Source organism: Hylobates moloch, unplaced genomic scaffold (assembly GCF_009828535.3).
Source record: "Hylobates moloch isolate HMO894 unplaced genomic scaffold, HMol_V3 SCAFFOLD_8, whole genome shotgun sequence".
Taxonomy (NCBI): Eukaryota; Metazoa; Chordata; class Mammalia; order Primates; family Hylobatidae; genus Hylobates; species Hylobates moloch.
In genome coordinates, this window is record NW_026652283.1 from 97,204,771 (window position 1) to 97,229,877 (window position 25,107).

General features: G+C 43.9%; 1 protein-coding gene and 1 non-coding gene across 2 annotated transcripts in view; both read right to left on the reverse strand.

Annotated features, from left to right (window-relative positions):
* Nucleotides 1-228: 228 nt before the first annotated feature.
* On the reverse strand, nt 229-328 carry LOC116474052 (small nucleolar RNA U13). The gene has a single exon (XR_004249589.1). It is a non-coding gene; the product is annotated as a small nucleolar RNA U13 (small nucleolar RNA).
* Nucleotides 329-2,551: 2,223 nt separating this feature from the next.
* Nucleotides 2,552-25,107, reverse strand: part of GPD1L (glycerol-3-phosphate dehydrogenase 1 like) — a 64,471-nt gene continuing 41,915 nt past the window's right edge. The window contains exons 5-8 of the mRNA XM_032162225.2: nt 24,640-24,752; nt 11,911-12,144; nt 11,343-11,449; nt 2,552-5,555 (exon numbers count right to left, since the gene is read on the reverse strand). Of these exons, the coding sequence (XP_032018116.1) occupies nt 5,459-5,555; nt 11,343-11,449; nt 11,911-12,144; nt 24,640-24,752 (551 nt within the window). The 3' untranslated portion in view covers nt 2,552-5,458. The remainder of the gene's footprint in view (nt 5,556-11,342; nt 11,450-11,910; nt 12,145-24,639; nt 24,753-25,107) is intronic.

Consider the following 25,107-nt stretch of genomic DNA (forward strand, 5'->3'; position numbering starts at 1 on the left):
TATTGGATATACAAATTTGGATTTAGCCAGAGTTATCCTGGGTAGGGAAGAGTCAGACAGACACACCCACAGGCACACTCACACTCATATATAGCCTCCTCTGTCCAAAAAAGTGATGGCAAAACAGATACTGTGATGCTGTAGTGACCAAGGGATTAAAATTTCCCTAATCTCTTGATGTTTCTGCAAGTTCCATTTTTAAATTCCTGAAACATCTATTTTTTTCCATGTCTGATAATAAACAGATGTTGTGACAAGTTTGAGTGGGGGCACATCTCATACATGAGCATGAAAACTCAATCATCACACTTATCAACCACAAAAGGATCTCCTCAAACATCTTTTAAGCAATGTATGGAGTGAAGTTATGCTAGCTGCTGTGACAAGTAACCCCTATGTCTCAGTGGCATAATACAATAATTTTTGTACCTATCAATCACAGACTACTGTGATTGGGGGGTACTTTCTCCATATTGTCTTGTAGAATCCTGGCTGAAAAGGGGTCCATCATCTTCAATGTATGACTTCCAGAACATACTGGAAATTGATATCCAACCAGCACACACAGAAGAAATAATAACGAATCAGACAGAACATAACACCTGAAAGTGGCATTTTTCTCTCCCTATGTCATTGGCTAGAACTCAATCATGTGATGCAACCTAACTGCTGGGGAGGTTGGGAAATGTAATTTAACTGTGTATCTACAGAAAAAAAAAAAATAATAATAATTTAGTGAACATATGGCATTTTTTCTGCCACAAGGAGATATTGCCATGATCATTTAATTTTTCTCCTTTAATATGTTGATTTCCTGCTCTTTACAGACCTTTACAGCAATCCTATGAAGCAGGCTGCACAGATATTATTCCCACTTACCAATGAGAAAAATGAACCTCAAAGAGAAGTTAACTGTCTTGGCTAAACAACATGGATATTAAATGTCAAGCAGGAGCTAGAACAAGTCTTCCCACAGTACCATGCCTGCTGTCTCCCATCCCTACCAAAGGTAACATCACTTGCTTCAGTAACTTGAATCAATCATAGCTTCAGTAAATTAGATTATCCATACAGATTCTTCATAAAGCGTATTTCCTCAAAAATGTTCACCATCAACTTAGTTTATATGCAGTCATGAAAAGTTATAAAGACCACGTGATTAAATTTTAATGGAAACACATTATGGAGAATAATATAAAATTGAGTGCACATAATTAAATCGGGACAAATTTCAGCCTTTTCTTCAAAAATTGCCTCCCTTTTCTCTCTTCTGTAACTCCTATCAGATGTATGTTCAAGTCCTATTCTATCTTCCACTTAACCTTTAAATCCTCAAATATTTTCTTTGCTACTTTAATATCCTCAGATCTATTTTCCAGTTTGCCAATTCCATCTGCAGCTCTGTCAAATCTAGTCTTTTAATCTTCCCATCTGCCTATTTTTAAACTTCAAATGATTACATTCATTCCTAAATGTTTGAATAGGTTCCTTTTCAAATCTGCCTGGCTGGGTTCTTTTTTTTTTTTTTTTCCGCCCACATAATTTATTTTTTAATCTTCTTTTATGCCTTTATTTTTAAAAATATCTTTCAAAGCATCTGGCCAGGCTGTTGCTTGTAGTCCCAGGGCTTTGGGAGGCCGAGACAGGAAGATTGCTTGAGGCCAGGAGTTTGAGACCAGACTGGGCAACACAGCAACACCCTATGTTTACTTAAAAAAAAAAAAAAAAGCTGGGTGTGGTACCATGTCCCTGGAGTCTTAGCTATTTGGGAGGCTGAGGCAGGAGGATTGCTTGGGCCCAGGAGTTGGAGGCTGCAGTGAGCTATGATCACACCACTGCAGTTGAGCCTGGGCAACATAGCAAGACCCCATCTCTATAAAGGATTTCAAATGATTTTAAAAAAGCATCTATCATATTACTCAAATTATCTGAAATCCTAAGGTTCTAACTCTGTTTTTAAAAATCTGTTGGTTTTCACTCATAATGAATTATTTTTCAATTATTTTATCTTTTCAAGACAGTGTCTCACTCTGTCTCCCAGGCTGGAGTGCATTGGCATGATCTCTGCTCACTGCAGCCTCAACCTTCCTGGGCTCAGGTGATCCTCCCACCTCAACCCCCTGAGTAGCTGGGACCACAGGTGTGTGCCACCACTGGGTGACAGAGCAAGACTCTGTAGCAAACAAAACAACACATTTTTCTCCACATGGAGCCCAGCTTCCTTGTTTGTGCCTCTACCTGGGTTTTCTTGTTTCATTTTTTTCCCTGACAACATAGCCTTTGGTGGGCTCTCGTGTAACATAAGCTTCACAACTCAATCCTTTCGACTCTGGCAATCAGTCCCCTATTTGTTCCAGGATTCTAGGAATTTCCCTTATATTTTTACGAGACCAGCACTGGTTATATTTTCCCAGCTTTTAAAGGTATACATGGAGTGGGGAGAAGGGGATTTCAAATTCACTAGAAGGTCTCCATCCTAAACTGCAATTATATAAAAATATCAGTAAACAATAAAAACAGATGCATTTAAGGCCTGGGATTAGAGATGAAGCCCTTCTGTTGAAAACTGTTTTTGATATTGGTAATGAAACACAGTTCAGGAAAAAAGAAAGAGCTGACAAATAAATGATTACCTAAGCTGACAAAAAGAAAAACAGGATCCACGGTGCAAGTTTAGGGGGTTAAGTTTTATTAAATCAAGCTTTATTAAATCAAGCTTTTAAATTATACATCCACCTACAGTCTATAAACAAATATAGTACACATGTATGTAAAAGGCTAGCAGATAAGAACCAGTGGAAAAACTAAAGTTCCCTTTGCACACCGGCACCTTGTCACAACACCTTCTTGGTGTGGATGCCATGGGGCCATTTGTAGTCAAAAGTTAAATGAAAAACCACAGTTTAGTTTGACTCCATCTCCTAGGGTGGATTTCATTCGGATATTTGTTCCATATTATAGGAGGGTGGATCCTAGCAAGGCAACAGTGTAGTTTTTACATTCACAGATTGGCTGAAGTAGTACAAATTGAGCTGCTAGTCTAGGTGTCTCCCTCCCTGTTACCATACTTCATAAGAAATGTGAATTAAAATGAACAATGGACCACAGGTGGTTATAAAAATAGATAACTCGCAGAGTCATAAATATCTACCGTTAGTAGAGCAGAAACTTCTAAAATTTACCTTTTTCCATAATGTGTAGAATATCCTAATATGTTCAAGAGACACAGTCAGCAGACTTCAGAGTGGTAATTACAAGGGCATTTGTAAAGAAATAACACTCGAGTACAAACCCAGAGTAAGAAGCTGAATGCAGACGAAAATATGCAAAACACGCAAAGTCCCAACTCTTCACATCTCATTATGCTACTTACTAGACACAATTAGCTTACAGCCCTTTATGTATCTTTTAAAGTAACTTTTTGTTACCTATGTACAAACTTTAACAAAGATTTTTCATGAGACAAGCAAAGTGGGTTAACGGTGGCGTGAAACTTGGAGTGTTTTGTGTGCTTTCATATACTTCTGTGTATGGGGCTTTAAAATGCTCCAAAAATGTTTTGGATAGAGTTTTTAAAATTTCCATGAAAATCTATTTTATAATCATTTCAAGGTATAGAAAAAAAAGAAATCCTAAACTGGTGCTGAGGGACAGGCCCAAATCTCACAAAGTAACTTAAATTCCAGGAATATATAAATTACATTCATATGTTCCTTTAACACGTATCAAGTGCTATGTAAGTTAACTGTAATGGATTCTGAAGCCAATCTCATTTAAAACAGTACAGTAAATCTCATTCTAATTCTACAATTAAAGCACTTATTCCAGGTAATGTGCGTTTCAGCAAAGCTGACATCTTGTACAACAGTGTCACCTTAAAGCTTCATCAAAGATTCACAGCAGGCCTGAACTGTAAAAGTTCAGAACCAACAATACCACAGGTAGTTATTCATCCTAATTTCTCGCAGGAAGTGAAGGCTCTACTTGAGTGATCCTAAGGTCACCTAAGCCTAGAACAGTGTTCCCTGAAAACTCCAGCAAGTTTCCTCACCAAAATCTCTTCAGTGTAATGTGTTTGGGACTTACTAGGCTAGAAAAATGGGTTCCACTGATGTATAAACACACATTCTACACCTTCAAGAGGTGTACAGACGTAGTGTTTCCCAAACTCACTTGACCTTTCCAGGGAACACCTGGAATAATCACTGGATCTTGGGACAGTCATTTCCTAGGGAACACAATTAGAGGAATGCCAAGTTAAAGCAGATTTTCTAAAGTAGTGGTTCACAAATTGTAGTAAGCATCAGAAACACAGATGCCACACCCCTTCAGAGGTCCAGGGTGGGACCTGGGAACCTGCATTTCTGAAACCGCCCCCCCCCCCACCCCCAGGTGAAGCTGATGCTGCTGCACCGAGGACCGCCCTTGGAGTGGCACCTGTTGAGAGGATGGCCTGCACAGATCTCAGCTGCAGGAAGCCCTCCTATGGCCTCAGGAAAGGCTGCACATGGCATTTGCCACAACCAATTAGTCGGAGGTCAAATCAGCCCAGTGACTTCTCAGAGGGCCATGCACCTTGGCATTGCACTTGACTCCTGGCTCTGTCCCTGCTCACTAGGTGACCAGGAGGAGTGACAAGAGGAGTAACAGTAACCCCCTGCACCCCCCAGTGGATCTGTGATGCTTAAGATAAATGTTTGCTAAAAAATGCACTAACTGGCCTAAAGCATCATACAAGTGTCTGTTAATCAGAAGAATGTGCCAGCCATAGCAGGAAAATCCCAGATGAATTTTCTGTCTTCTATTACCTCTGAGCCTTGACGAAGGCACATTCTGACAACTAACGAAGAGAAAAGAGGCTAAAAACGCAGACAACTGCAGTGAGGGGGAAATACATGAGTAGATTATCTAATTAAAAATACCTGATTGTTAAAAAAACAAAGGTCAGCCCACAATCAAAGTAGTTAATTATGCTGGCTTTGAGATAATGTTTAAAAGTTAAATATGTTGATCTTTGAACATACTCACTCCTCCACTCTACCATGTTAATGCTTGTTAAAATTTAACATTAGAAAAATGAGAAAAAAAATCCTCAATTCAAATATATATGAATTACATCTAAAAAATTTAGCTGAGATCATTCCAATCTTATAAGCTACGATTGTGTGGAAATTTCATAAGCAATTTTGAAAAAAGACATTTAATTTTGGCTCATAGAAACATCCACAGAATGAGGAATAAACCACCATTCACACGTTTGCATGTGTGTTTAGTTACTGCCCAGTACATCTTTGCCAATGAACTGCCTCTCACAATTCAAAAACGAACCTGTAAAAATTCATACATATCCATGATGAGATTACAGTCAAACATCATGTTGCCAAGTCCTGGTTTCCACGTGAACCCAAAAGATTGATCAGAAAGGCAGAACTTCCCCCAACACGTTGCATGATTCACTTTATGTATGCTCTGGATGGCTCTGAAGACAAGACAACATCTCTTGAACTGGTCTGTTTTCATAGCAGATCTGATACACTGCAGTAAACAATGGAAACCTAGTTGGGAAGAAATGTGAAAAGACATGGTTAGGCCACTGGATTTACCTCAGAGAGTAAGTTAGGTTTTCTGTCCTAACAGATTGCAGGTTAGTATGTGATTATGGAAAATACAGTGAGCACTTTCTACATTCCTTTCTTATTTGGTCTGCAGAGAGCCTCTGGAATGTGGCTGTCAGATCCTGGTGCAACCTAGACCATCCTCTGCCTAATTAAGCCTGGAGAGCACTGTCCACAAACAAGTCACATGGTAAGCCTACCAGGGCAAACTGTTGTCATTTACATAAGGAGTTGTGGCGCTGACTCTTGGTCAAATCTTGGAGGAGTCTGTATTCTGTCATTATTTTAAAAGTTGTAAAAATAAATTTTTAAATTGCAAGGAGGCATTGCTCTTTCTTCTCCAGAAAGAATCATCCCAAAATAACAATGAGGCAGTCTAAACATCACCACAAATAATGTAGGCTGGAATGCTCCCGCAAGAATCCGAGTGAGGACCCACGATTAGCAAAGAACTCATCTTATGTCAGAAGCTTGATTTATCTTACCTTTTCTACCAAGATGTGAATACAGATATAAGTGAAAAATCATTAAAGAAATAATTTCATCAGGCTTTTTTCTTTTTTTTTTTTCTTTTGCGACAAAGTCTCACTCTATCGCCCGGGCTGGAGTGCGGTGGCGTGATCTTGTCTCACTGCAACCTCTGCCTCCTGGGTTCAAGCGATTCTCCTGCCTCAGCCTCCTGAGAGTAGTTGGGATTACAGGTGTGCGCCACCATGCCTGGCTAATTTTTGTATTTTTAGTAGAGATGGGGTTTTACCATGTTGGTCAGGCTGGTCTCGAACTCCTGACCTCATGATCCACCCGCCTCGGCCTCCCAAAGTGCTGAGATTACAGGTGTGAGCCACCGCGCCTGCCCAGGCTTTTAAATACACACACACAAATAGCTCAAAGTGAGCTTGGCAGAATCAAGAGTCTTGAAAGGCAATCCTGAAAATTAGCTGGACAGAATCTTATAATAATAATTTAATTTAAGAAGAACAAATAGTACTAATAGATCATATGTCTTTACGAGACTCTATCGTTGTAGGGTTGTTTCTTCACTGTAGTTTTTTTAAGGTATGGAATGTTTTGTTACTTTTTTGTGGAATGTTTTGTTATTTTTTTGGAGTCAGGTAGACCTAATCAACTCTGACTCTACAGCCTACTAACTCTGGGCAAGTTTCACAACCCTTCTGACCCTGTTTGCAATCTGTAAAATGGGACTGGATACACAGCCTTGCTGCAAGTATTAAATGACTTATGTGTGAAGCGTACAGTACACACTTGGAAAATGGTGGATGTGCAGTAACAACAGCTTATAATAGCAGCCACAAGATGGACAGTGTGTCCTGGACCAAGAAAGCTCCATGAGGACTGGGACCAAGTCTGCTTTTTTCACTACTGTATCCTCAGTGCCTGGCACCATGCACAGCAAGGGGCAGGTGCTCTGTGAGAATTCGTTGAATAAATTCCTGTGGATGGGATTTAAAGCCTAGAAACTTCAGCCCCTTTCTTTGTCCTTCCATGCTATGTTTCCCTGTTCCTGAAACAAGAACAATGCATATGTCCCCAAAGCAGTGTGGTAGCAGATGACTGGCCATCCAAAGCCATTTCCAACCTGCTTCTCCCTTTCCCCAAGGTTGGAAGAGACTACTCACCTTCCTAGCCTTTCACCTAGAATTAGTCAAGTAACACAGTCCTAGGCAGCAAGACATAATATATCTGCTGAAGGTTTCTCGGGGAAGATTTCTCTCCTTGAGAGGCACTAGAGGAAAAATCTGTTACCCCAGACTACTCTTGTTCCCTTCCTGAGTGTAAAAGTGAAAGTGATGCCTGGAGCTGCTGCAGCCATCTTGAGGTTCAAGGGAAAGCCAACAGGATCACTGAGATTCTAATCCAGAGCCAGAGCCACTGGGCCAACACTTTAATAATGTTCACCTCCATATTCCCTGTTATAACTGTGTGTTGCTCTTGCAGCTGAAAGCACTCCCAACTTTTAAAACTAGCATTTCCAAAGTGCATTCTGTGGAAGGGATGTTAACAAGAGATATGAAGTGTGTGGAAGGGAAATTTCTACAGACAAGTAACTTGTTTAATCCTTACAATCACCCCATGAGGTAGAAAATATTGTCCCCATTCTATATATGAGTAAATTGAACCACAGTTTTGGACTCTGAAGCCAATGATCAACCATTAGGCTACACTGCCCATCTAAATATTATTTTCTATTACATAAAATGTTAAAAGGCCAATTAGATCAGTTTGGAAGACTCTCTAAATAAAGTTAGAGGTGAAAGGAAGAAAAAGACAACATTTCATTTAAAAAATTGACAAACCAGAGGCCCGGGTGTGGTGGCTCACACCTGTAATCTCAGCACTTTGGGAGGCCGAGGCAGGTGGATCACAAGGTCAGGAGATCGAGACCATCTTGGCCAACACGGTGAAACGCCATCTCTACTAAAAATACAAAAACTTGGCCGGGCGTGGTGGCGGGCACCTGTAGTCCCAGCTACTCCGGAGGCTGAGGCAGGAGAGTGGCGTGAACCTGGGAGGTGGAGGTTGCAGTGAGCCAAGATCATGCCACTGCACTCCAGCCTGGGTGACAGAGCGAGACTCTGTCTCAAAAAAAAAAAAAAAAAAAAAAAATTGACAAACCAGTCAGTCAGCTATCCCACTAATCAATACTGAGGGCTTAAGATGTTTCAGACTTCAGACTAAGTGCAGGGATGTGCAGTATTATAAATAAAGCCAGGCCAGGCGTGGTGGCTCATGCCTGTAATCCCAGCACTTTGGGAGGCCAAGGTGGGCAGATCGCTTGAGGCCAGGAGTTCAAGACCAGCCTGGGCAACGTGGTAAAAACCAGTCTCTACTAAAAATGCAAAAATTAGCTGGGTATGGGGGCGCATGCCTGTAATCCCAGCTACTGGAGAGGCTGAGGCAAGAGAATCACTTAAACATGGGAGGCGGAGATGGCAGTGCTGAGATTGTACCACTGCACTCCAGCCTGGGTGACAGAGTGAGACCCAGGAGCTTGCAACATGCCCCTCAGAGAACATGTTGTGCCCTCCTCCCAATTAATATGCTTAGGTCCTAACCCCTAGTATCTCAGAATGTGACAGGGCCTTTGAAAAGGTAATTAAGGTAAAATGAGAGTCTGAGAAGGAGGCAAAGAAAAGTTCCATTCAAGAAAAGAAGGTACCATAGGGAGTGAGAGGATGTACTGCAGGAAGTTACATTGGTGCTAGATTGAGGGGGGCCACCTCTGTCTAAGGACCATGTGCTTCACTCTGTAAGAGCAGGACGCCTCTGAATGTGAATGCTCAAGCTAGTAGGGATCATGGTGATCATCTGGTCTTCCATCTTAATTTTGTGGATAAGAACACTGGGGCACAGAACAGCTAAATACGTGACTTGCCCAAGGCCATATGGCTAATAAGCCACAGGGCAGCCTTGAATGCTGCCCTCCTGCTATTTTTTCTATAGCAATGGAGAAGAGAACGGAAGGGAGAAGGAAACAGAGGAAGACTGGAGCAGTGGTGGTCAGAATGAAGAAGAAAAAAGGAATCAAAGTAAGAGGTGGTGCAAAGGGAGCACAACAGGCCTCTGCCTTTGGGAGGCAGGTGGTACAAGGAACGGGGAGGAGTCCCAGGGGATTCTACACTCCAGCCCAGGAGAAGGGTGCTGCCACGTCCAATCCAGCAGTGATGTCGTTAAGCACAGGTGCAGCCTGTTCAATTTCTAATCAGAAGAAATAAAATGGGACATGACCAAGGAGAGATGTCTGCTCAGAGCAGAGATTTACCTGCTTGATTACACCTGCTTTTGAAAACAGGCAGCTACTGGCCCCAGAATCGCAGTTCTAGTCCATGTCCCCCTGGAGCTAACAGGCTAATGCCCAGCCAACCTGTCCATCCAGAGAATCCTATCAAGGCACCCCACGGTAGCACACAGATGCCACTTGAAAATTCTGGTTGGGAGAGTCTCACTAAACAGCCAAGCATTTTTTTTTTTGAGACTTAAAAAAATTCCTTGATAAATGTTCAGTGGTCATTAAAGTAGTCCAACCACACACAAACATATCACTGTCTGCTGCTAAGTAGGTAAGGATTTCATGCATGTCAGAGGCATTTTCCTTTTAGTCACAATTTAAAGGTAGTTCTCCTTTGGCAGCCTGTTTGTGAACTTCCATCTCTGCATGGCTGGTTTTAAAAGCCATTTCAGAAAAATAAAGTGCAAATTAAAGAGGGAAGACAAATGCTCCATCCACCCTCATTTTTAACTTTCAGTACGGAACTCCATGGCTGATTAATTTGTTCTGGGTAAAAGGAGGAGGGGTGCTGGGTGCAGGGGGAGGTAAAGATGCATGACTGGGACCAGCAGACACCTAAACTGACAGAACCAGGATGAAGGAGCTGCAACCAGAGATAATAGCAACAACGTCCACGACCCTCCTCCCAGCTTGGAGAGAAGCTCATGCTCTGAATTAGCCACAATCAGCATGTCAATCCAGCTGCCCAGCTCCCTCCAGTCCTAGGCAACCAGACTTCCCCTCCCCCAGAGAGTATTATGGGAGAGTTAAGGATACATACAATATGCTGCATAAGCATTTATGCGGTGATGTAGTTGGCATCATGATTATGGTCCCCCACAATCATGCTCAGTAAATTGGCAAGAGAAAGTGGTGGAGCAGGTAGGGCTGGGGAGCGGCCTCAGGAGAGGCTGGGAAGCTTTTCTGGTGCTACAGGGCTCACTCTCTCAATCAGGTGGCAAATAAACTGACTTAAGCCCACCTTCAACACACAACTGGCCTGGAAGGGCAATGGAGGATGGATGCACCCACCCATCTATCCATCCATTCACCCATCCCACCCATCCACTCACCCATCTACCCATGCACCCATCCAACATCCATCCCTCCATCTATCTCATCCCATCCCATCCCAGCCACCCATCATCCATCCATTCGCCCATCCCACCCATCCACTCACACATCTACCCATGCACCCATCCATCATCCATCCATCCATCCAGCCAGCCAGCCAGCCATCTCATCCCACCTACCCATGCATCATCCATCCATTCACCCATCCCACCCATCCACTCACCCATCTACTCATGCACCCATCCATTATCCATCCATCCATCCATCCATCTATCTCATCCCATCCCATCCCACCTGCCAACCCACCCACCCATCATCCATCACTTCATCTGATTCCATCCCATTCCATCCCATTCCATCCCATCCCATCCTATGCCCCATCTACCTACCCAATGAAGAGACTGGAAGGCTGTGCACCAAACCTTAACAGAGCTACCTTCTAATGGTATAATGTTGGGCTAACTCATCCTTCCTTCTTTTTTGACTTGACATTTTAATAACATAACCATGCTTTTTTATAAAAACAAAAAAGTAATCATTTTTACAAATTTTAAAACATATGATATGTAGCATTTACCAAACACCCTGCAAGACAAACTAGAATCTTAAATTTCATATTTTATAACATGACTTATAGAATTGAGCTCCTTTCATTGAAGTTGAGCCTGGTTTTGTATAAACACATGTTTTCTGAGTAGGTAGATGCTTCTCATCACAGACGTTCACATAATACAAAGGACTGAACTAATCCAGATAAGTTCTAAGGGCACTTGTCAAATAGTCTAGCTCATCTCCGTGGGGCTGGAAGTCCTGAGAATAGGAATGATGGATATTTATCTGGTCTCATGGGCGACTGAGAGACTTACTTGTCCAGTAGTCCCTTCTGTTTGAGGATGCGGTACACTTCAGCAGAAGTCTGTGGTCCTTGGAGCTTTTGCCCATTCAGCATCTCCTTCTCCAACTCTTCAATGGTCTTAAAAACAAAGGATTATATATTTAAAAAGCTATGGTAAAGACTAAAGAATCATTTATTTGTTTAATTTTTAAGTGTTTTTTTTTTTCTTTTTTTTTTTTTGTAGAGAATGGGTTTTGCTATGCTGTGCAGGCTGGCCTCGAACTTGTGGCCTAAAGCAATCCTCCCACCTTGGCCTCCCAAAGTGGTGGGATTACAGGCACGAGCCACCATGCCTGGCCTAGCATCAATTATTTCAAGAGCAGAGTGACAGAAGAGCTTCAATCCCCTGCTGGAAGCCAAGGAAAGATAAAGACACAAAGATAAAGAACAGAAGAGTCAAGTGGAAAAAGCAGCCAGGCAAACAGAACAATCCCAGCAAATAGATGCTAGCATGAAATCTCTGCTGGGCTGCAGCTCACCCCAATCCAGGAGTCTCAAGTAAGGAAGGAGGGGGTGCGGGGGAGCAGGTGAGGGGGTACCTTCCCAGTTCTGGCGAAGGCCTCAGCCACCCTGCGGTTCCGCCCTCCGTAACAGGTGGTGATCAGGTCGGCCACCCCGCAGCTCTCTAGGAAGGTGGCTGTGGACACCTGGCCTTTGCAGAAGATCCTGGCAAAAGCAATCATTTCCATGAGTCCCAGGCGGATGACGGCAGCTTTGGTGTTGTCTCCACAGCGGAGGCCGTCGCAGAACCCAGCTCCCACAGCTACGATGTTCTGCAAAGGAGATGACAAAGCCCAGATGCCGTTACAGCACCCAGTGTGCGTATGGATGCCAGAGGTGGTGGGGGATGCCAAGGCAGGGGCAGACCAGGGACATTGGCTCCATCTTCAAAATGCTCAATGCCGGGTTCTGCTCTTGTACACCTGGGTGAAAGAGATGACGAAAGGAGAGACAAGGCTTCCATATTCCCCTTTCTAGGACAAAGAGCCCCTATTTGGGGTCAGCAATTGAAGAGCATTGGCCAGAAAATCAGAACGGCTGATAATAGTCTTTGGTTAAATAATGTTTGGACAAACTACTTTTTGTTTCATTTTAAATGGAATGCTTTATGCAACCATAACATTCATACAGAAAAGTACACAAATCCTAAGTGGACAGATTGAAGAATTTTCACAAATTGAGCACAGCCCCATAGCCAGCACACTGATCAAGGAAAAAAGCACAGCCAGAGCTGCAGGAAGCCCCCGAGACCCCCTTCCAGCCACCTCCACCACCAAAGGTAACCACTCTCCTCACTTCTCACAGCATAGATGTGTTTTACCTGCCTTTCAACTTTTTGTGAATGGAGTCATACAATATGTAATGTTTTATGTGTAGCTTCATCTTAATTCAACATCATGTTTGTGAGATTCATCCATATTTTTACATAGAGCACATTTATTTTAATTGCTGCATAGTACTCCATTTTGTGAATATGCTGCAATTTATTTAATTATCTCCTGTCAACTGGCACTGGGGTAGTTTCCAGTTTGGGGCCATGACAAATAGTGCTGCCATGGACACCCTGGCACATGCCCTCCGGTGACTACGTGCAGGCAATCCTGTTGGGTATGACCTAGGAGTTGAAACACTGGGTCATGAGGCCTGCCTGTATGTGTGCAGCTCAAATTCCAGCCTTTTGTTTCATTTAATAATCCCCAAATGAGTATTTATGGAGCACTCACTCTTTGCATGACCTCTGCTAGACACAAGGCAAATGAGACACAGAGCCTGCCTTTTCAGAAGCTGATAATCTGCTATGGGGTCTGGCAATCTAGGCCAAGTGCCTGTTTTGTAAATAATGTTTTATGGGAACCCAGCCATACCCATTCATTTACACATCGTCTATGGTTGCAGATTTGAGTAATTGCAACAGGGACCGTATGGTCCACAAGGCCTCTTCTGTCTGGCCCTGATGGAAAACGTTTACCAGCCCTGACCTTACAGGAAAAATAAAACATGTACAAATAACTGTTAACGCTCAGCAGAAAGTGATGTTCCATAAAAGGTACTGAGAATCTGAAACTCCGTTTCAACAGGTATGCACTGAGCATGCACTGTGTGGGGAGCACCCCACTCAGCCCTGGAGGGACACAGTGATTGCAGGGGCTAGCGGGTGGCAAGGGGAATGCAGGGGCTGAAGATGCCCCCAGGGGAGAGCTGCAAAGATGAGAGTTAGACACAGAGCTTGTCCTCAAGGAGCTGACAATCTGGCTGAGAAAAGAGACACAACAAAGCACATCAAAAGGCAGAGGGGATGGAATGAACCCGGGAGGCAGAGCTTGCAGTAAGCCAAGATCACACCACTGCACTCCAGCCTGGGTGAGAGCGCGATTCCGTCTCAAAAAAAAAAAAAAAGGCAGAGGGAGAGAGTGTGCTGACAAGCGGCAGGAGCCACAAGCTTCCGTTCAAAGCAGGGAAGGCCACATGGAGGAGGTGGCATCTGAGCTGGGCCCAAATAATAAGTAAAAGTCAGATTACCACCTATGACAAGTAACACTTGCACAGTTGCACAGGTGGCAACTCAGTTGGAACTTCAGTTGAGTCCCTGGGTTCCTGGCCCCTTCCACTTCTTCAGCTCCTTACCAAGAACACTCAATGCCCCCCAAAAAGCAAATATCCAACTGTCTAACCACACTAGCAATTCCAGTAATACCTGGTGACTATACAGAGAGCCATGGGAGATTTTAAAACATGAATTTAGTTTGGGAAATGAGTTAAAATAAGTGTATTTTAATAAAACCAAGTTTTATAGTGAAAGAATAACTTTTCTTAAAACATCAGGGCCTATAAAATGTGAGGGATGAGGTGAAAAACAAAATGAGCTGGGGAATAAAAATGTCTTCTCTAGTACACAGGCAGTTTTTGATAAAACACATCAAACACAGCATTGATGTGGCCGGGCTCACCATGACAAACAGACTTGGTCATTTAGATACAGCTATCGCTCACCAGAAGACTGAGGCGCAAAGCTACTTCACATGAAAAAAACATCCAATTGGGCCTCCTGAAGTTTCCGTCTACTCCCCCCAGACCCACAGAACAGAGCCCTCTCTTGCCCTCTCCCATGGGGTGACGTGGAATGAAGAGGGCTAGAGAATAAAGGATGGGGATAGGAAGGCCCCCCCAGGGTCTGCTCTTCCTGAGCGATAATGTGAGAGCTTACTGAGAGGTTGCTGCTTATGCCTCTCATTGCAGTCAACACAGAAAGGAAAAAGTAGAAAAATTCTCTAAAAATGATGCAGGCAGAGCTGATGAGGAATTGGTCCTAGGAACTGACAGCCTGACCAAGTGCATATGTCTTCGTAAGGTACCAACTTGCCCGAACCTGCGAAAGCTTCTCAGCCTCTTCCTGCCACACAGGCTATGCGAACTATAGGTTTCATCAGTTCTCAGACAGCAATCATTTCAAACTTCCACGTGCAGGGACAATGGAAGGGGGTAATTCTTGGTTTACACACTCTCAGCAACAGGCAGCATCAGGGAAGAGGCAAGGCAGAGGCTGTGTGAAAGGAGCCTGGAGAGACACTGGGGGGTCGGGTAGGATCCAGTTCTGCAGCTCTGCTTCTAGAAGGGGTGAGCTGCCGAGTCAGGATGGGACACCCAGACCTTTTAGGATGAGTGCTATGCAGAGGCTAAGAGCAGGGACCATAAGAACACCTGGGGCTGGGCCCATCTAGGTCTGGACACCCTTCCCAGCATAGCAGCCAGACTAAGGAGGCTGCAAGGAGACAGAAGCAGTACACGGCACTGACATCCAGAGAGCTTCTACAGCATCACAGTGTGACCTAGGGCCAACCACTCTACCTCTCAGGCCATCTTCACCTCAGATGTAAAATTCAGGGCTTAGACAAGATTTTTCAAGACCCTTCTGGTATTGACATTCTTTCAGGGAAGTTGGTGCAATTGTAGCCTGCACTGGGGCTGCAACCACTACTGGGGCAACAGATTGACACCTGGGGACATGCAGTGGGTCTGACTGCCGAAGCCCAGAGGCCAGCCCTTGGGTGAGCTGGCCAAGTGGTTTTATTGAAGTTGCCATGCAATGTGGCGAGGCTTAGGCTGTTGGACAACTGGTCAGATTCCTGAAATTGCTCTCTGATGCCCCCTGGACTGTGTCCCTATGTCCCCCTCCATCACAACATGAACCATTCTGAAACTGTTATATGAAAAACCAACCCCAGGAAATGTCTATGGGCTGAATGGGACAGAATATGGACTTCTGTTCAACAAGAGGCTCCTGTCAACAGAGGAGGAGAGGCACTTATTTATTATGTGCCTTCGGCCAGCCGAGGCTAGTTACACACTGCCTCATCATCATTCCCACGACCCTGAAGTATGTACCTATCCTCCTATTTCCCAACTGGCACAACTGAGGCTCAGAGAGGTTTAGCGGCTGCTGAGAACACCTCACTGGTAAAAGATGGAGTCTGGATGCGCCCCTGGTGCCTGGCTTTGCAGCCCGCTCTGTCCCCTGTGCCTTGCTCCTCCAGTGTGGGAAATCTGCCCTTCCTCCACCCTCCGTCAAAAAGACCTGCCTGACCCTTTGCAATTGGGTGTCAAAGGAGAGTGCCTCCCTGGCCTACACCAAGGCTTGGGAGGTAAAAGGGTAGCTTAGGTTGGGCATAATCCTAGCACTTTGGGAGGCTGGGGTGGGTGGATTGCTTGAGCTCAGGAGTTTGAGACCAGCCTGGGCAACATAGTGAAACCCTGTTTCTACCAAAAATACAAAAAATTAGCTGGGCGTGGTGGTAAGCACCTTTCGTCCCACCTACTTGGGAGGCTGAGGTGGAAGGATCACTTAAGCCGGGGAGGCGGAGGTTGCAGTGAGCCAAGATCATGCCACTGCACTCCAGCCTGGGTGACAGAGTGAGCCTGTCTCAAAAAAAAAAGTAGCTTAGGAGAAGAAAAGGTAATAAAAAATAGCAACAGCAAACCTTATCGAACTGTTCTAACAGCTTCATATATTATTACCTCATTTAACCCTCACAACATTGTCACAGGGCAGGTCCTATTATCATGGGAACATGATAGGAAACTGAAGAACACAGAGTAAGGACCTTGCCCGAGAAGATCATGCCACACTGTGCTGCTCTAGGGCCAGTGAGTGAAAGGCACAGAGAGGCCACCGCAGAGTCCAGATGAGAACTTTCTAACAGGAAGAGCTGACCCCACCCAACAGGAAAGATTTAGCAGGAGCTCTCTGCAACCAGAACCATCCAAGCAGGACTGTACGGACAGGCCCTGAGTCCAAAGCAGTGCTTCCGTGTTGCTGTACTCAGAAAAGCCAGATGAGGGTGACTGGGTGCTCCCTCACAGCTCCTCTGTGGCCCCTTCACTGCAGGGCATGGGAGTCTAGACCACCCCAAAGCTTCTACTAGAAGGTTTTACTAGACATTTAAATTTAACCTCCCCACCAGGGGAGATCAGGAGACCTAGTGCAGGGTAAACTCCTCCATTCTAAGAGGACCCTGGGCTGCAACCCAGTTTAGTCGCCTTATGACAGATCTTGAAATCCTCATTCTCTCCCTCCACCACTTATCACTGTCAAAAGAAAAATAAACATACTGAGCCAGTCAGAGCGTGTTTGAACAGCATCCGAGCAGATGTCCTCTGAGATCGCTCAGATGTGAAAGTTATCATTATCCACTGTGCATTTAAATCTGCTTTAAACTCTTTTGGAGCTAAAAATACCATAATTTTCAGAAAACAGACGTGTGTAGCCCTTCCCATCTCCTGAGTGATGGCAATACTCAGAGGCAATCATCCACTCTCAAGTGTACTCTTTCCAGTTCTGAATAGGGGTGGGTTGGATGGGGCTCAATTCCTCTCCCACTTCCACCTTCCCACAAAAAGAATAGAAAACAGGAGAACCAGCCCACGCTACCTTCAGGTTACACAAACATTCTCACCACCCAGCAAGAACTGCCTCCCTGAAACCCAAGTCAGTACTCACTGTTTTCTCCCAGTCCAACAATCCATCCGACTCCTCCTGAGGCTAGCTGCTAAGAGGAGACTGCCGGGTTTGGGATTACTAAAGGCAAGGTGCCACATATTGTTTGCTGCTGGCCCCTGTCTAAGGCAGCCTGGCTGAGATGTCAAGGAAGGCTGAGGCAGGCCCGCACTTGGCTCACCCAGCCGGTCGCACCAATATGAAGCTGCCTTAGCTGGAAGAGTGTTGTCCAATAGAAGTTTCTGCAGTGATAGAAATGTTTTATATTTGCTCTATCAAATACAGTAGCCATTAGCCAGCCACTGAGTCTTTAAAATGTAGTTACTGTGACTTCGAAATGGAATTTTTAGTTTTTAAGAATTTTAATTAATTTGAATGTAAATGTAAAAAGTACATATGCCTAGTGGCTAGCATGTCAGATTATGTAGGCCTTGCTCTCACTCACATAAAGGTGCTTTTGGGCGAGCAGTGGCCCTGACTACAGATGAGACCCAAAGCTGGGCATCCCAGCATGGTTTATCACAGCCAAAGCCCTGGAGCAAACCTACATGCCTAGCAATTAGAACTGCAGAACTGCCCCACAAAGGAACACCACCAGCCTGTATCACGGGCTGCTGCTTTATCCCCAATCTATTCTTTCTTTCTACAATAATAGTCTCTTATTTTAATGCAAGTGTATGGCTATCCAGAAAAAAGATCCCCAAAACGATTTTCCAGGCTGCCTTGTAGCTAGTTATGGTCACACCTAGTGTACCCACTGAGATGAAGCCAAGTGACAAGGTTGATTTTCCAGAACCTTCCTCGAAAGATAGCTGCCATGTGCTCTTTGTCTTTTCTTTCTTTTTTTTTCTTTCTTTCTTCTTTTTTTAACCTCGCTGCCTGGAAGGTAGATGTGACATTGATGCTCTGGTCACTTTCATAGACCATGAAGACAAGGGCCACACCCTGTGCTACCCTATGCCATTCAGTGTTTGTCCTCTCCAAAACCCATGCTGAAATTCAGTGGCCACTGTGGCAGTGTTGGGAGGTGGGGCCTAACAGGAAGTGTTTTGGTCATGCGCGTTCTGCCTTCATGAATGGATTGAGGGTTTCCTTAGAAAAAAGACTCTGGGAGTGGCTCTCTGTTTTCCTCTTCCACTCCTCTGTTGCATGAGGGTCAGCGCTCCTCCCCTCCGGCAGCATTCAAGGTGCCACTTGGAACAGACCGTGCCCTCATGAGACACCAGAACTGCTGGTGCCCAATACTGGATTTCCCAGCCTCCAGAACTGTATGAGCCAACACATTTCTGTTCAATATAAATCACCCAGTCTCAAGTGTTCTGTTATAGCAGCACAAAATGGGCTAAGGCATCCAAGTGAGCTGGAAGAAGCCTAGGTCCCTGCGAATTCTATAGAATACAATTGTCATATACATTCTGGATTTTACATGAGAAAGAAAGAAAGCTGTACTGGCTGTACCTTGTTCAGCCAGTACAGTTTGAGCATTCCTAATCTGAAAATCCAAAATCCCAAATCCTCCAAAATCTGAGACTTCTGGAGCACCAACATGATGCTCAAAGGAAATAGTCACTGGAGCATTTTGGATTTCCAAATAGGGATGATGAACTGGTAAGTATAATGCAAATATTCCAAAAAAGAAAAAATCCAAAATCCAAAACACCTCTGGTTACAAGTATTTTGGATAAGAGATACTCAATCTGTATTATTTTGGGTCTCTGTTAATGAAACTTAATCCTGATAAAGAATCTATTAAAAATGATAGCCTTTTGGCCAGAATCGCCATCTTCCAGTAATTTACCAAAATGATGAATACAAAAGGGAAAGAGGAGAGAAGTACCTGACATATGTTCTCTAGGCCTTTTAGAAGGCATGAAGTTGCTCCTTTGGCCACATATATGTGAATCTATCAGAATGGTGATATTGGCAGGGTATGGTGGCTCAGTTCTGTAATCCTAGCACTTTGGGAGGCCAAGGCTGATGGATCACTTGAGTCTAGGAGTTTGAGATCAGACTGGGCAACATGGACAAACTCTGTCTCCACAAAAAATACAAAAATTAGCCAGGCATGGTGGCGAGCACCTATAGTCCCAGCTACTCAGGAGGCTGAGGCGGGAGGATCACTGGAGCCCAGGAGGCAGAGGTTGCAGTGAACTGAGATTGCGCCACTGCACTCCAGCCTGGGCAACAGAGTGAGACCCTGTCTCAAAAAAATAAAAAATAAATACATAAGCTAAAAAAACTTAAAAAAAAAAAAATGATATTGTAGACATCAGGGGAATGGTCGCTGTTCAAAATGGAATGCCCCACAAGTGTCACCATGGCTAAACTGGAAGAGTCTACAGTGTTACCCAGCATGCTGCTGGCATTGTGGTAAACAAGTTAAGGGCAAGATTCTTGCCAAGAGAATTAATGGGTGTATGGAGCATATTAAGCTAAGAGCTGAGATAGCTTCCTGAAACACATGAAGGAAAATGATCAGAAAAAGAAGGAAGCCAAAGAGAAAGGTACCTGGATTAGACTGAAGTACCAGCCTGCTCCACCCAGAGAAGCACACTTTGTGGGAACCAATGGGAAGGAGCCTGAGCTGCTGGGACTTATTTCCTATGAATTCATGCATAATAGGTGTGAAAAATAGGCTGGGTGTAATGGCTCACGCATGTAACCCCAGCACTTTGGGAAGCTGAGGCGGGCAGATCACTTGAGGCCAGGAGTTCAAGTAGCTGGGACTACAGGCACATGCCACCACGCCTGACTAATTCTGTATATTTTTTGTAGAGATGGGGGTCCCACTATATTGTCCAGGCTGATCTTGAACTTGCGGACTCAAGCAATCTTCCAACCTTGGCCTCCCAAAGTGCTGGGATTACAGGGATGACCCACCACATCCAGCCATTGATGTGTTTTACTTTTTAAACAATCTTTAGTAGCATTCTCCATACTAGCCAATTACAAAATGTACATTACAGATGTAATACATCTGTTGGCCAGCTACAGCTTGGCCAACATGGCAAAACCCTGTCTCTACTAAAAATACAAAAATTAACTGGGCGTGGTGGCGTGCACCTGTAATCCCAGCTACTTGGGAGACTGAGGCATGAGAATCCATTGAACCTGGGAGGCAGAGGTTGCAGTAAGCTGAGATCACACCACTGCACTCCAGCCTGGGCAAGACTCTGTCTCAAAAAAAAAAAAAAGTTGTTAAGGAAAAAAAGACCACTAGACTATTTAAAAACACAGAAAATAATAACATAAATCAGGCACTGTGGTGCATACCTATAATCCCAGCTACCTGGGAGGCTGAGGCAGGAAAACAGCTTGAGCCGAGGAACATAAGACCTCTCTCAGAGGGAAAAAAAAGATAACATAGATTAAACTATATACTTATGATTTTTGTACTTTTCTGTATGAAGTACCTCTTAAAATTTACATTAAAACAAACAAAAATACACCTCCGATCAAAGAAGCCAGACACAAAACAGTGCATACGGTACAGTTCCACTTATAAAAATCCCAGAAAATGCAAACGATGGCATATAAAAGCAGATCAGTTGGCTGCCCAACTGGAGGCTGGGGTGATGAGGAACCTCAAAGGGACATGTAGAGTTGTTTGGGGATAATGGAAATGTTGTGTACTTTGGTAGTGGTTTTCACGAATGCATGCACACAACTCTCAAAACCCATGGTATTATAAACTCTAAATAGAAGCAGTTTGATTACATGAATTACACTTTTTTTTTTTTTTTTTTTTTGGAGACAGAGTTTCACTCTGTTGCCCAGGCTGGAGTGCAGTGGCGCTATCTTGGCTCACTGCAGACTCTGCCTCCCAGATTCAAGCGATTCTCATGCCTCAGCCTCCCGAGTAGCTGGGATTACAGGCACACACCACAACGCCTAGCTAATTTTTGTATTTTTTAGTAGAGATGAGGTTTTGCCCTATTGGCCAGACTGGTATAAGACTCCCATACTCACGTGATCTACCCGCCTCGGCCTCCCCAGGTGCTGGGATTACAGGTGTGAGCCACCATGCCTGGCCTAATTACACGAATTACACTTAAAGTTGACTTTTAAAAAAGAATATATCCTTACTAAGAGATGAATACAGCTAAGAGTTAGTGAAGGACATTCTGAAGGTAGTAAGAGACACTGGTACAAAATGATTATGCATAAATCCTTTGAATTTTCTATTTTATTCTTGTAGAGAGCTGTTTTCATATTTTTCCTAGTAAGTCAAATGCTCCACATTTTTGAGTACAAAAAGATAATGTACATTTTGTAAATTGGCTAGTATGGAGAATATTACTAAAGATTGTTAACGTAAAAAAAGTAAAACACATCAATGGCTGGATGTGGTGGGTCATGCCTGTAATCCCAGCACTTTGGAAGGCCGAGGTGGGAAGACTGCTTGAGTTCACAAGTTCAAGACCAGCCTGAACAACACAGCGAGGCCCCATCTCTACAAAAAATAAACAAAATTAGTCGGGCATGGCAGCATGTGCCTGCAGTCCCAGCTACTCAGGAGGCAGAGGTGGGAGGATAGCTTGAGCTTGGGAGGCTGAGGTTGCAATGAGCCACGATTGTGCCACTGCACTCAGTCTGGGCAATAGAGCGAGACCTTGTCTCAAAAACAAACAAAACACACACACACAAAATCAAACTACTTGAACACTAATATCTAGTTTTTGTTTTAAAAAGGACCCATACACATATGTACACACTAAAAACATTGGAAGGGTATACAACAAACATTAACTGAGGTTATTTCAGGATGTAGGATTGTCAGTAATTTGATTTTTACTTCCTTCTTTACACCTTTCTGTTGTGTGAAAACAAGGAATATGACTATGTTATAGTCAGGGGGAAAAGCCCATCACTGTTATTTATGTGATGAAAGCAACATATGGCCATGTGTCCTTGCTCTGGCAGGCTCTGATGAGAGAGGGCTTCGTTTCATTCATGCTGCCTGGTTACTAACCAGAAAAGTCAAGCTGTACATAGTAACCAAAGAAACTGGGCTAAGAGTCTTAAAACCCGTGTTCACGCTCCGACTGTGCCAGTGTTTGCTACCCTAAAGTCATTTGCTCTTTGGATCTCAATTCCCTTATCTGTACAAGACAATGGTTGGAGTTAATAATTGCTACAAGTGCCTGTTTCTCAGTTTTCAAAAATTTCAGCTCTGATGCAAACCCCCAGGAACGATGGTAACTGATCTCGTTTTAAAAGATTGGGTGGGAAGCTGTAGGGAGGATGATTAAGGGCCTTCAACCCCCACCTCCCTGCATCCCCCATGAATCACTTTCCAGCAAGGTAGCTGGCACATCTACTTACAGTCTTCCTGCCAGCAAAAATGAAAGCCATTCTAAGTTCAGACACAAGACCAGCATGGGTTCCCATTAGCAGAAGCTTTTCGAAAGCCCTCACCTCAATCTAGACTCCTTCTTCTCACCCAGCACTCTTTGTTCTGGGCAGGGTTTCACAGCTTCTCCATGACCACCAAAAACATCCAGTCGCTTAAAAGCAGCTTTGGAGCAGCTCAGGCCAGCACTGAGCAATTAGGCATTCATGATGCCCCCTGCTGTTGAATGGTAATTAGTTTAATGAAGGACTATTAAAAACACATAAAAATCTCAACCAACAAAAATAAACAAAGCAGCCAAAGTCAGTGTCTTACATGTATAACTGGGCCTGCGTGTAATGTAATGCTAATGCAAAGAATGCCTCACACAGGCGCTTAGAAATATGCATGTGTGCTCCCTAGGAGCCCAGGCCTTTAATTGGCTTTAATTTTTTTAAATGCTCATTGTATATCATGACCACACATATATACACAATGTTAATTCTAGAGAGTGGTTTTAACTTCTGACTAGAAAAAAAGATATACAATTGATGAGGAAGCATAGACAGGCATTCTTTCCACCTTTGCAACTCCCATCCAATAGACAGATGACTGGTGGATTGCCTAACCTCTTCCCTAGATGTTCAAATTTCTGAAGGGTGGCTTTTTGCTGCAAAAGAGATGACTCAGAAGTGGCTCAAAAGGGGCATTCACATTGAGAACTTTTTATTTCCCCGATTCCCCCCACTCTTTTTTGCAGATGGTAGTGAAATGAAGGCAACTTGGATTGTGAGGGGGAAGGAGCAGGTAGCTGCTGCTGTTCCCTGTTGGTTGTTCCCCAAGTCACGGCAGAGAGAGGGACAGTGCCTAAGGCTTTAAAAGCCAGCAGCCAACAAGTCAGGAGCCCAGGTGTGGAGACCTCCCTTTACCTCAAAAGAGGGGAAAAAAAGATAACATAGATTAAACTATATACTTATGATTTTTGTACTTTTCTGTATGAAGTACCTCTTAAAATTTACATTAAAACAAACAAAAATACACCTCCAATCAAAGAAGCCGGACACAAAAGAGTGCATACTGTACAGTTCCACTTATAAAAATCCAGCAAGCCACTGGCCAATGGAGGGCGCTTCTTTTTTTTTTTTTTTTTTTTGTGAGACGGAATCTTTGTCCCCCAGGCTGGAGTGCGGTGGCGCGATCTCGGCTCACTGCAAGCTCCGCCTCCCGGGTTCACGCCATTCTCCTGCCTCAGCCTCCCGAGTAGCCGGGACTACAGGCGCCCACCAACACGCCCGGCTAATTTTTTTTTGTATTTTTAGTAGAGACGGGGTTTCACCGTGTTACCCAGGATGGTCTCGATCTCCTGACCTCGTGATCCGCCCGCCTCGGCCTCCCAAAGTGCTGGGATTACAGGCTTGAGCCACCGCGCCCGGCTGGCGCTTCTTTAATCACATCTTCTCCCTCTTGAGGGCAAAGACAAAACTATTCTTAGAAAAACCTCTACCAGCAGCAGATTATTTTTTCCCTTAACAAGAACAACCAGCCAAACTAGTAGAGTAGCATAATTCAGAGGGAACAAGATCCTTTTCCTGCTCAGGATGAAGTGTGGGAGAAAAACATGAATGAATAGGATCATTTGCTCCTGGGTGAAACCCTACCATCAAGGAACTCCCATGCTTTCCAAATATCAATGCTGCCAACTTCCCAAAGACCAAAACATCACAATTCCCCCATATTTACAAGTTAAAGCAAGCCACGAGTAAGAGAGGAACTGAACCACCAAGGAAAGGCTGCAGCAAAACAGGAAGTTATAAACAAGGCTCTCAATTCACTATTCTTCGCTGATGTGGGTGCACAGAACACAGAGCCCATTCTTGAGGATTAGACTCAATGATGCTAACATTTGCCTTGCTTGATGAACTCCTAGCCTGAGGCTGACTTTACCTTAAGCGCACCACAGAGTTCAACAGTGTCTGCATCATCAACCACGGTAATTCGAAAATTTGGAGTCTGCAGAAGTTCTTTGAAGAGAAGGCCATTCTCCATTACTTTGCTGCCTGTTGAAAAGTTAGACAAACAGGATATTAATAACAGCCTCTAATCTTAATTTTCACACCTAATACACCTTAAAATAACTTTCTACTTACTATAAAAGTAACATATGTTCATGATAGGATATTTAGAAAATACATAGGAGCAGAAATAGAGTAAAAATATCCCATTTCCAATAGAGGTGATCATTTACAATTTGACATACATTTTTAACTGACCGAATGTGAATCTAAAGTTTTTCTTGGCCAAACACGATGACTCACACCTGTAATTCCAGCACTTTGGGAGGCTGAGGCAGGTGAATCGCTTGAGGTCAGAAGTTTGAGACCAGCCTGGCCAACATGACGAAACCCGTCTCTA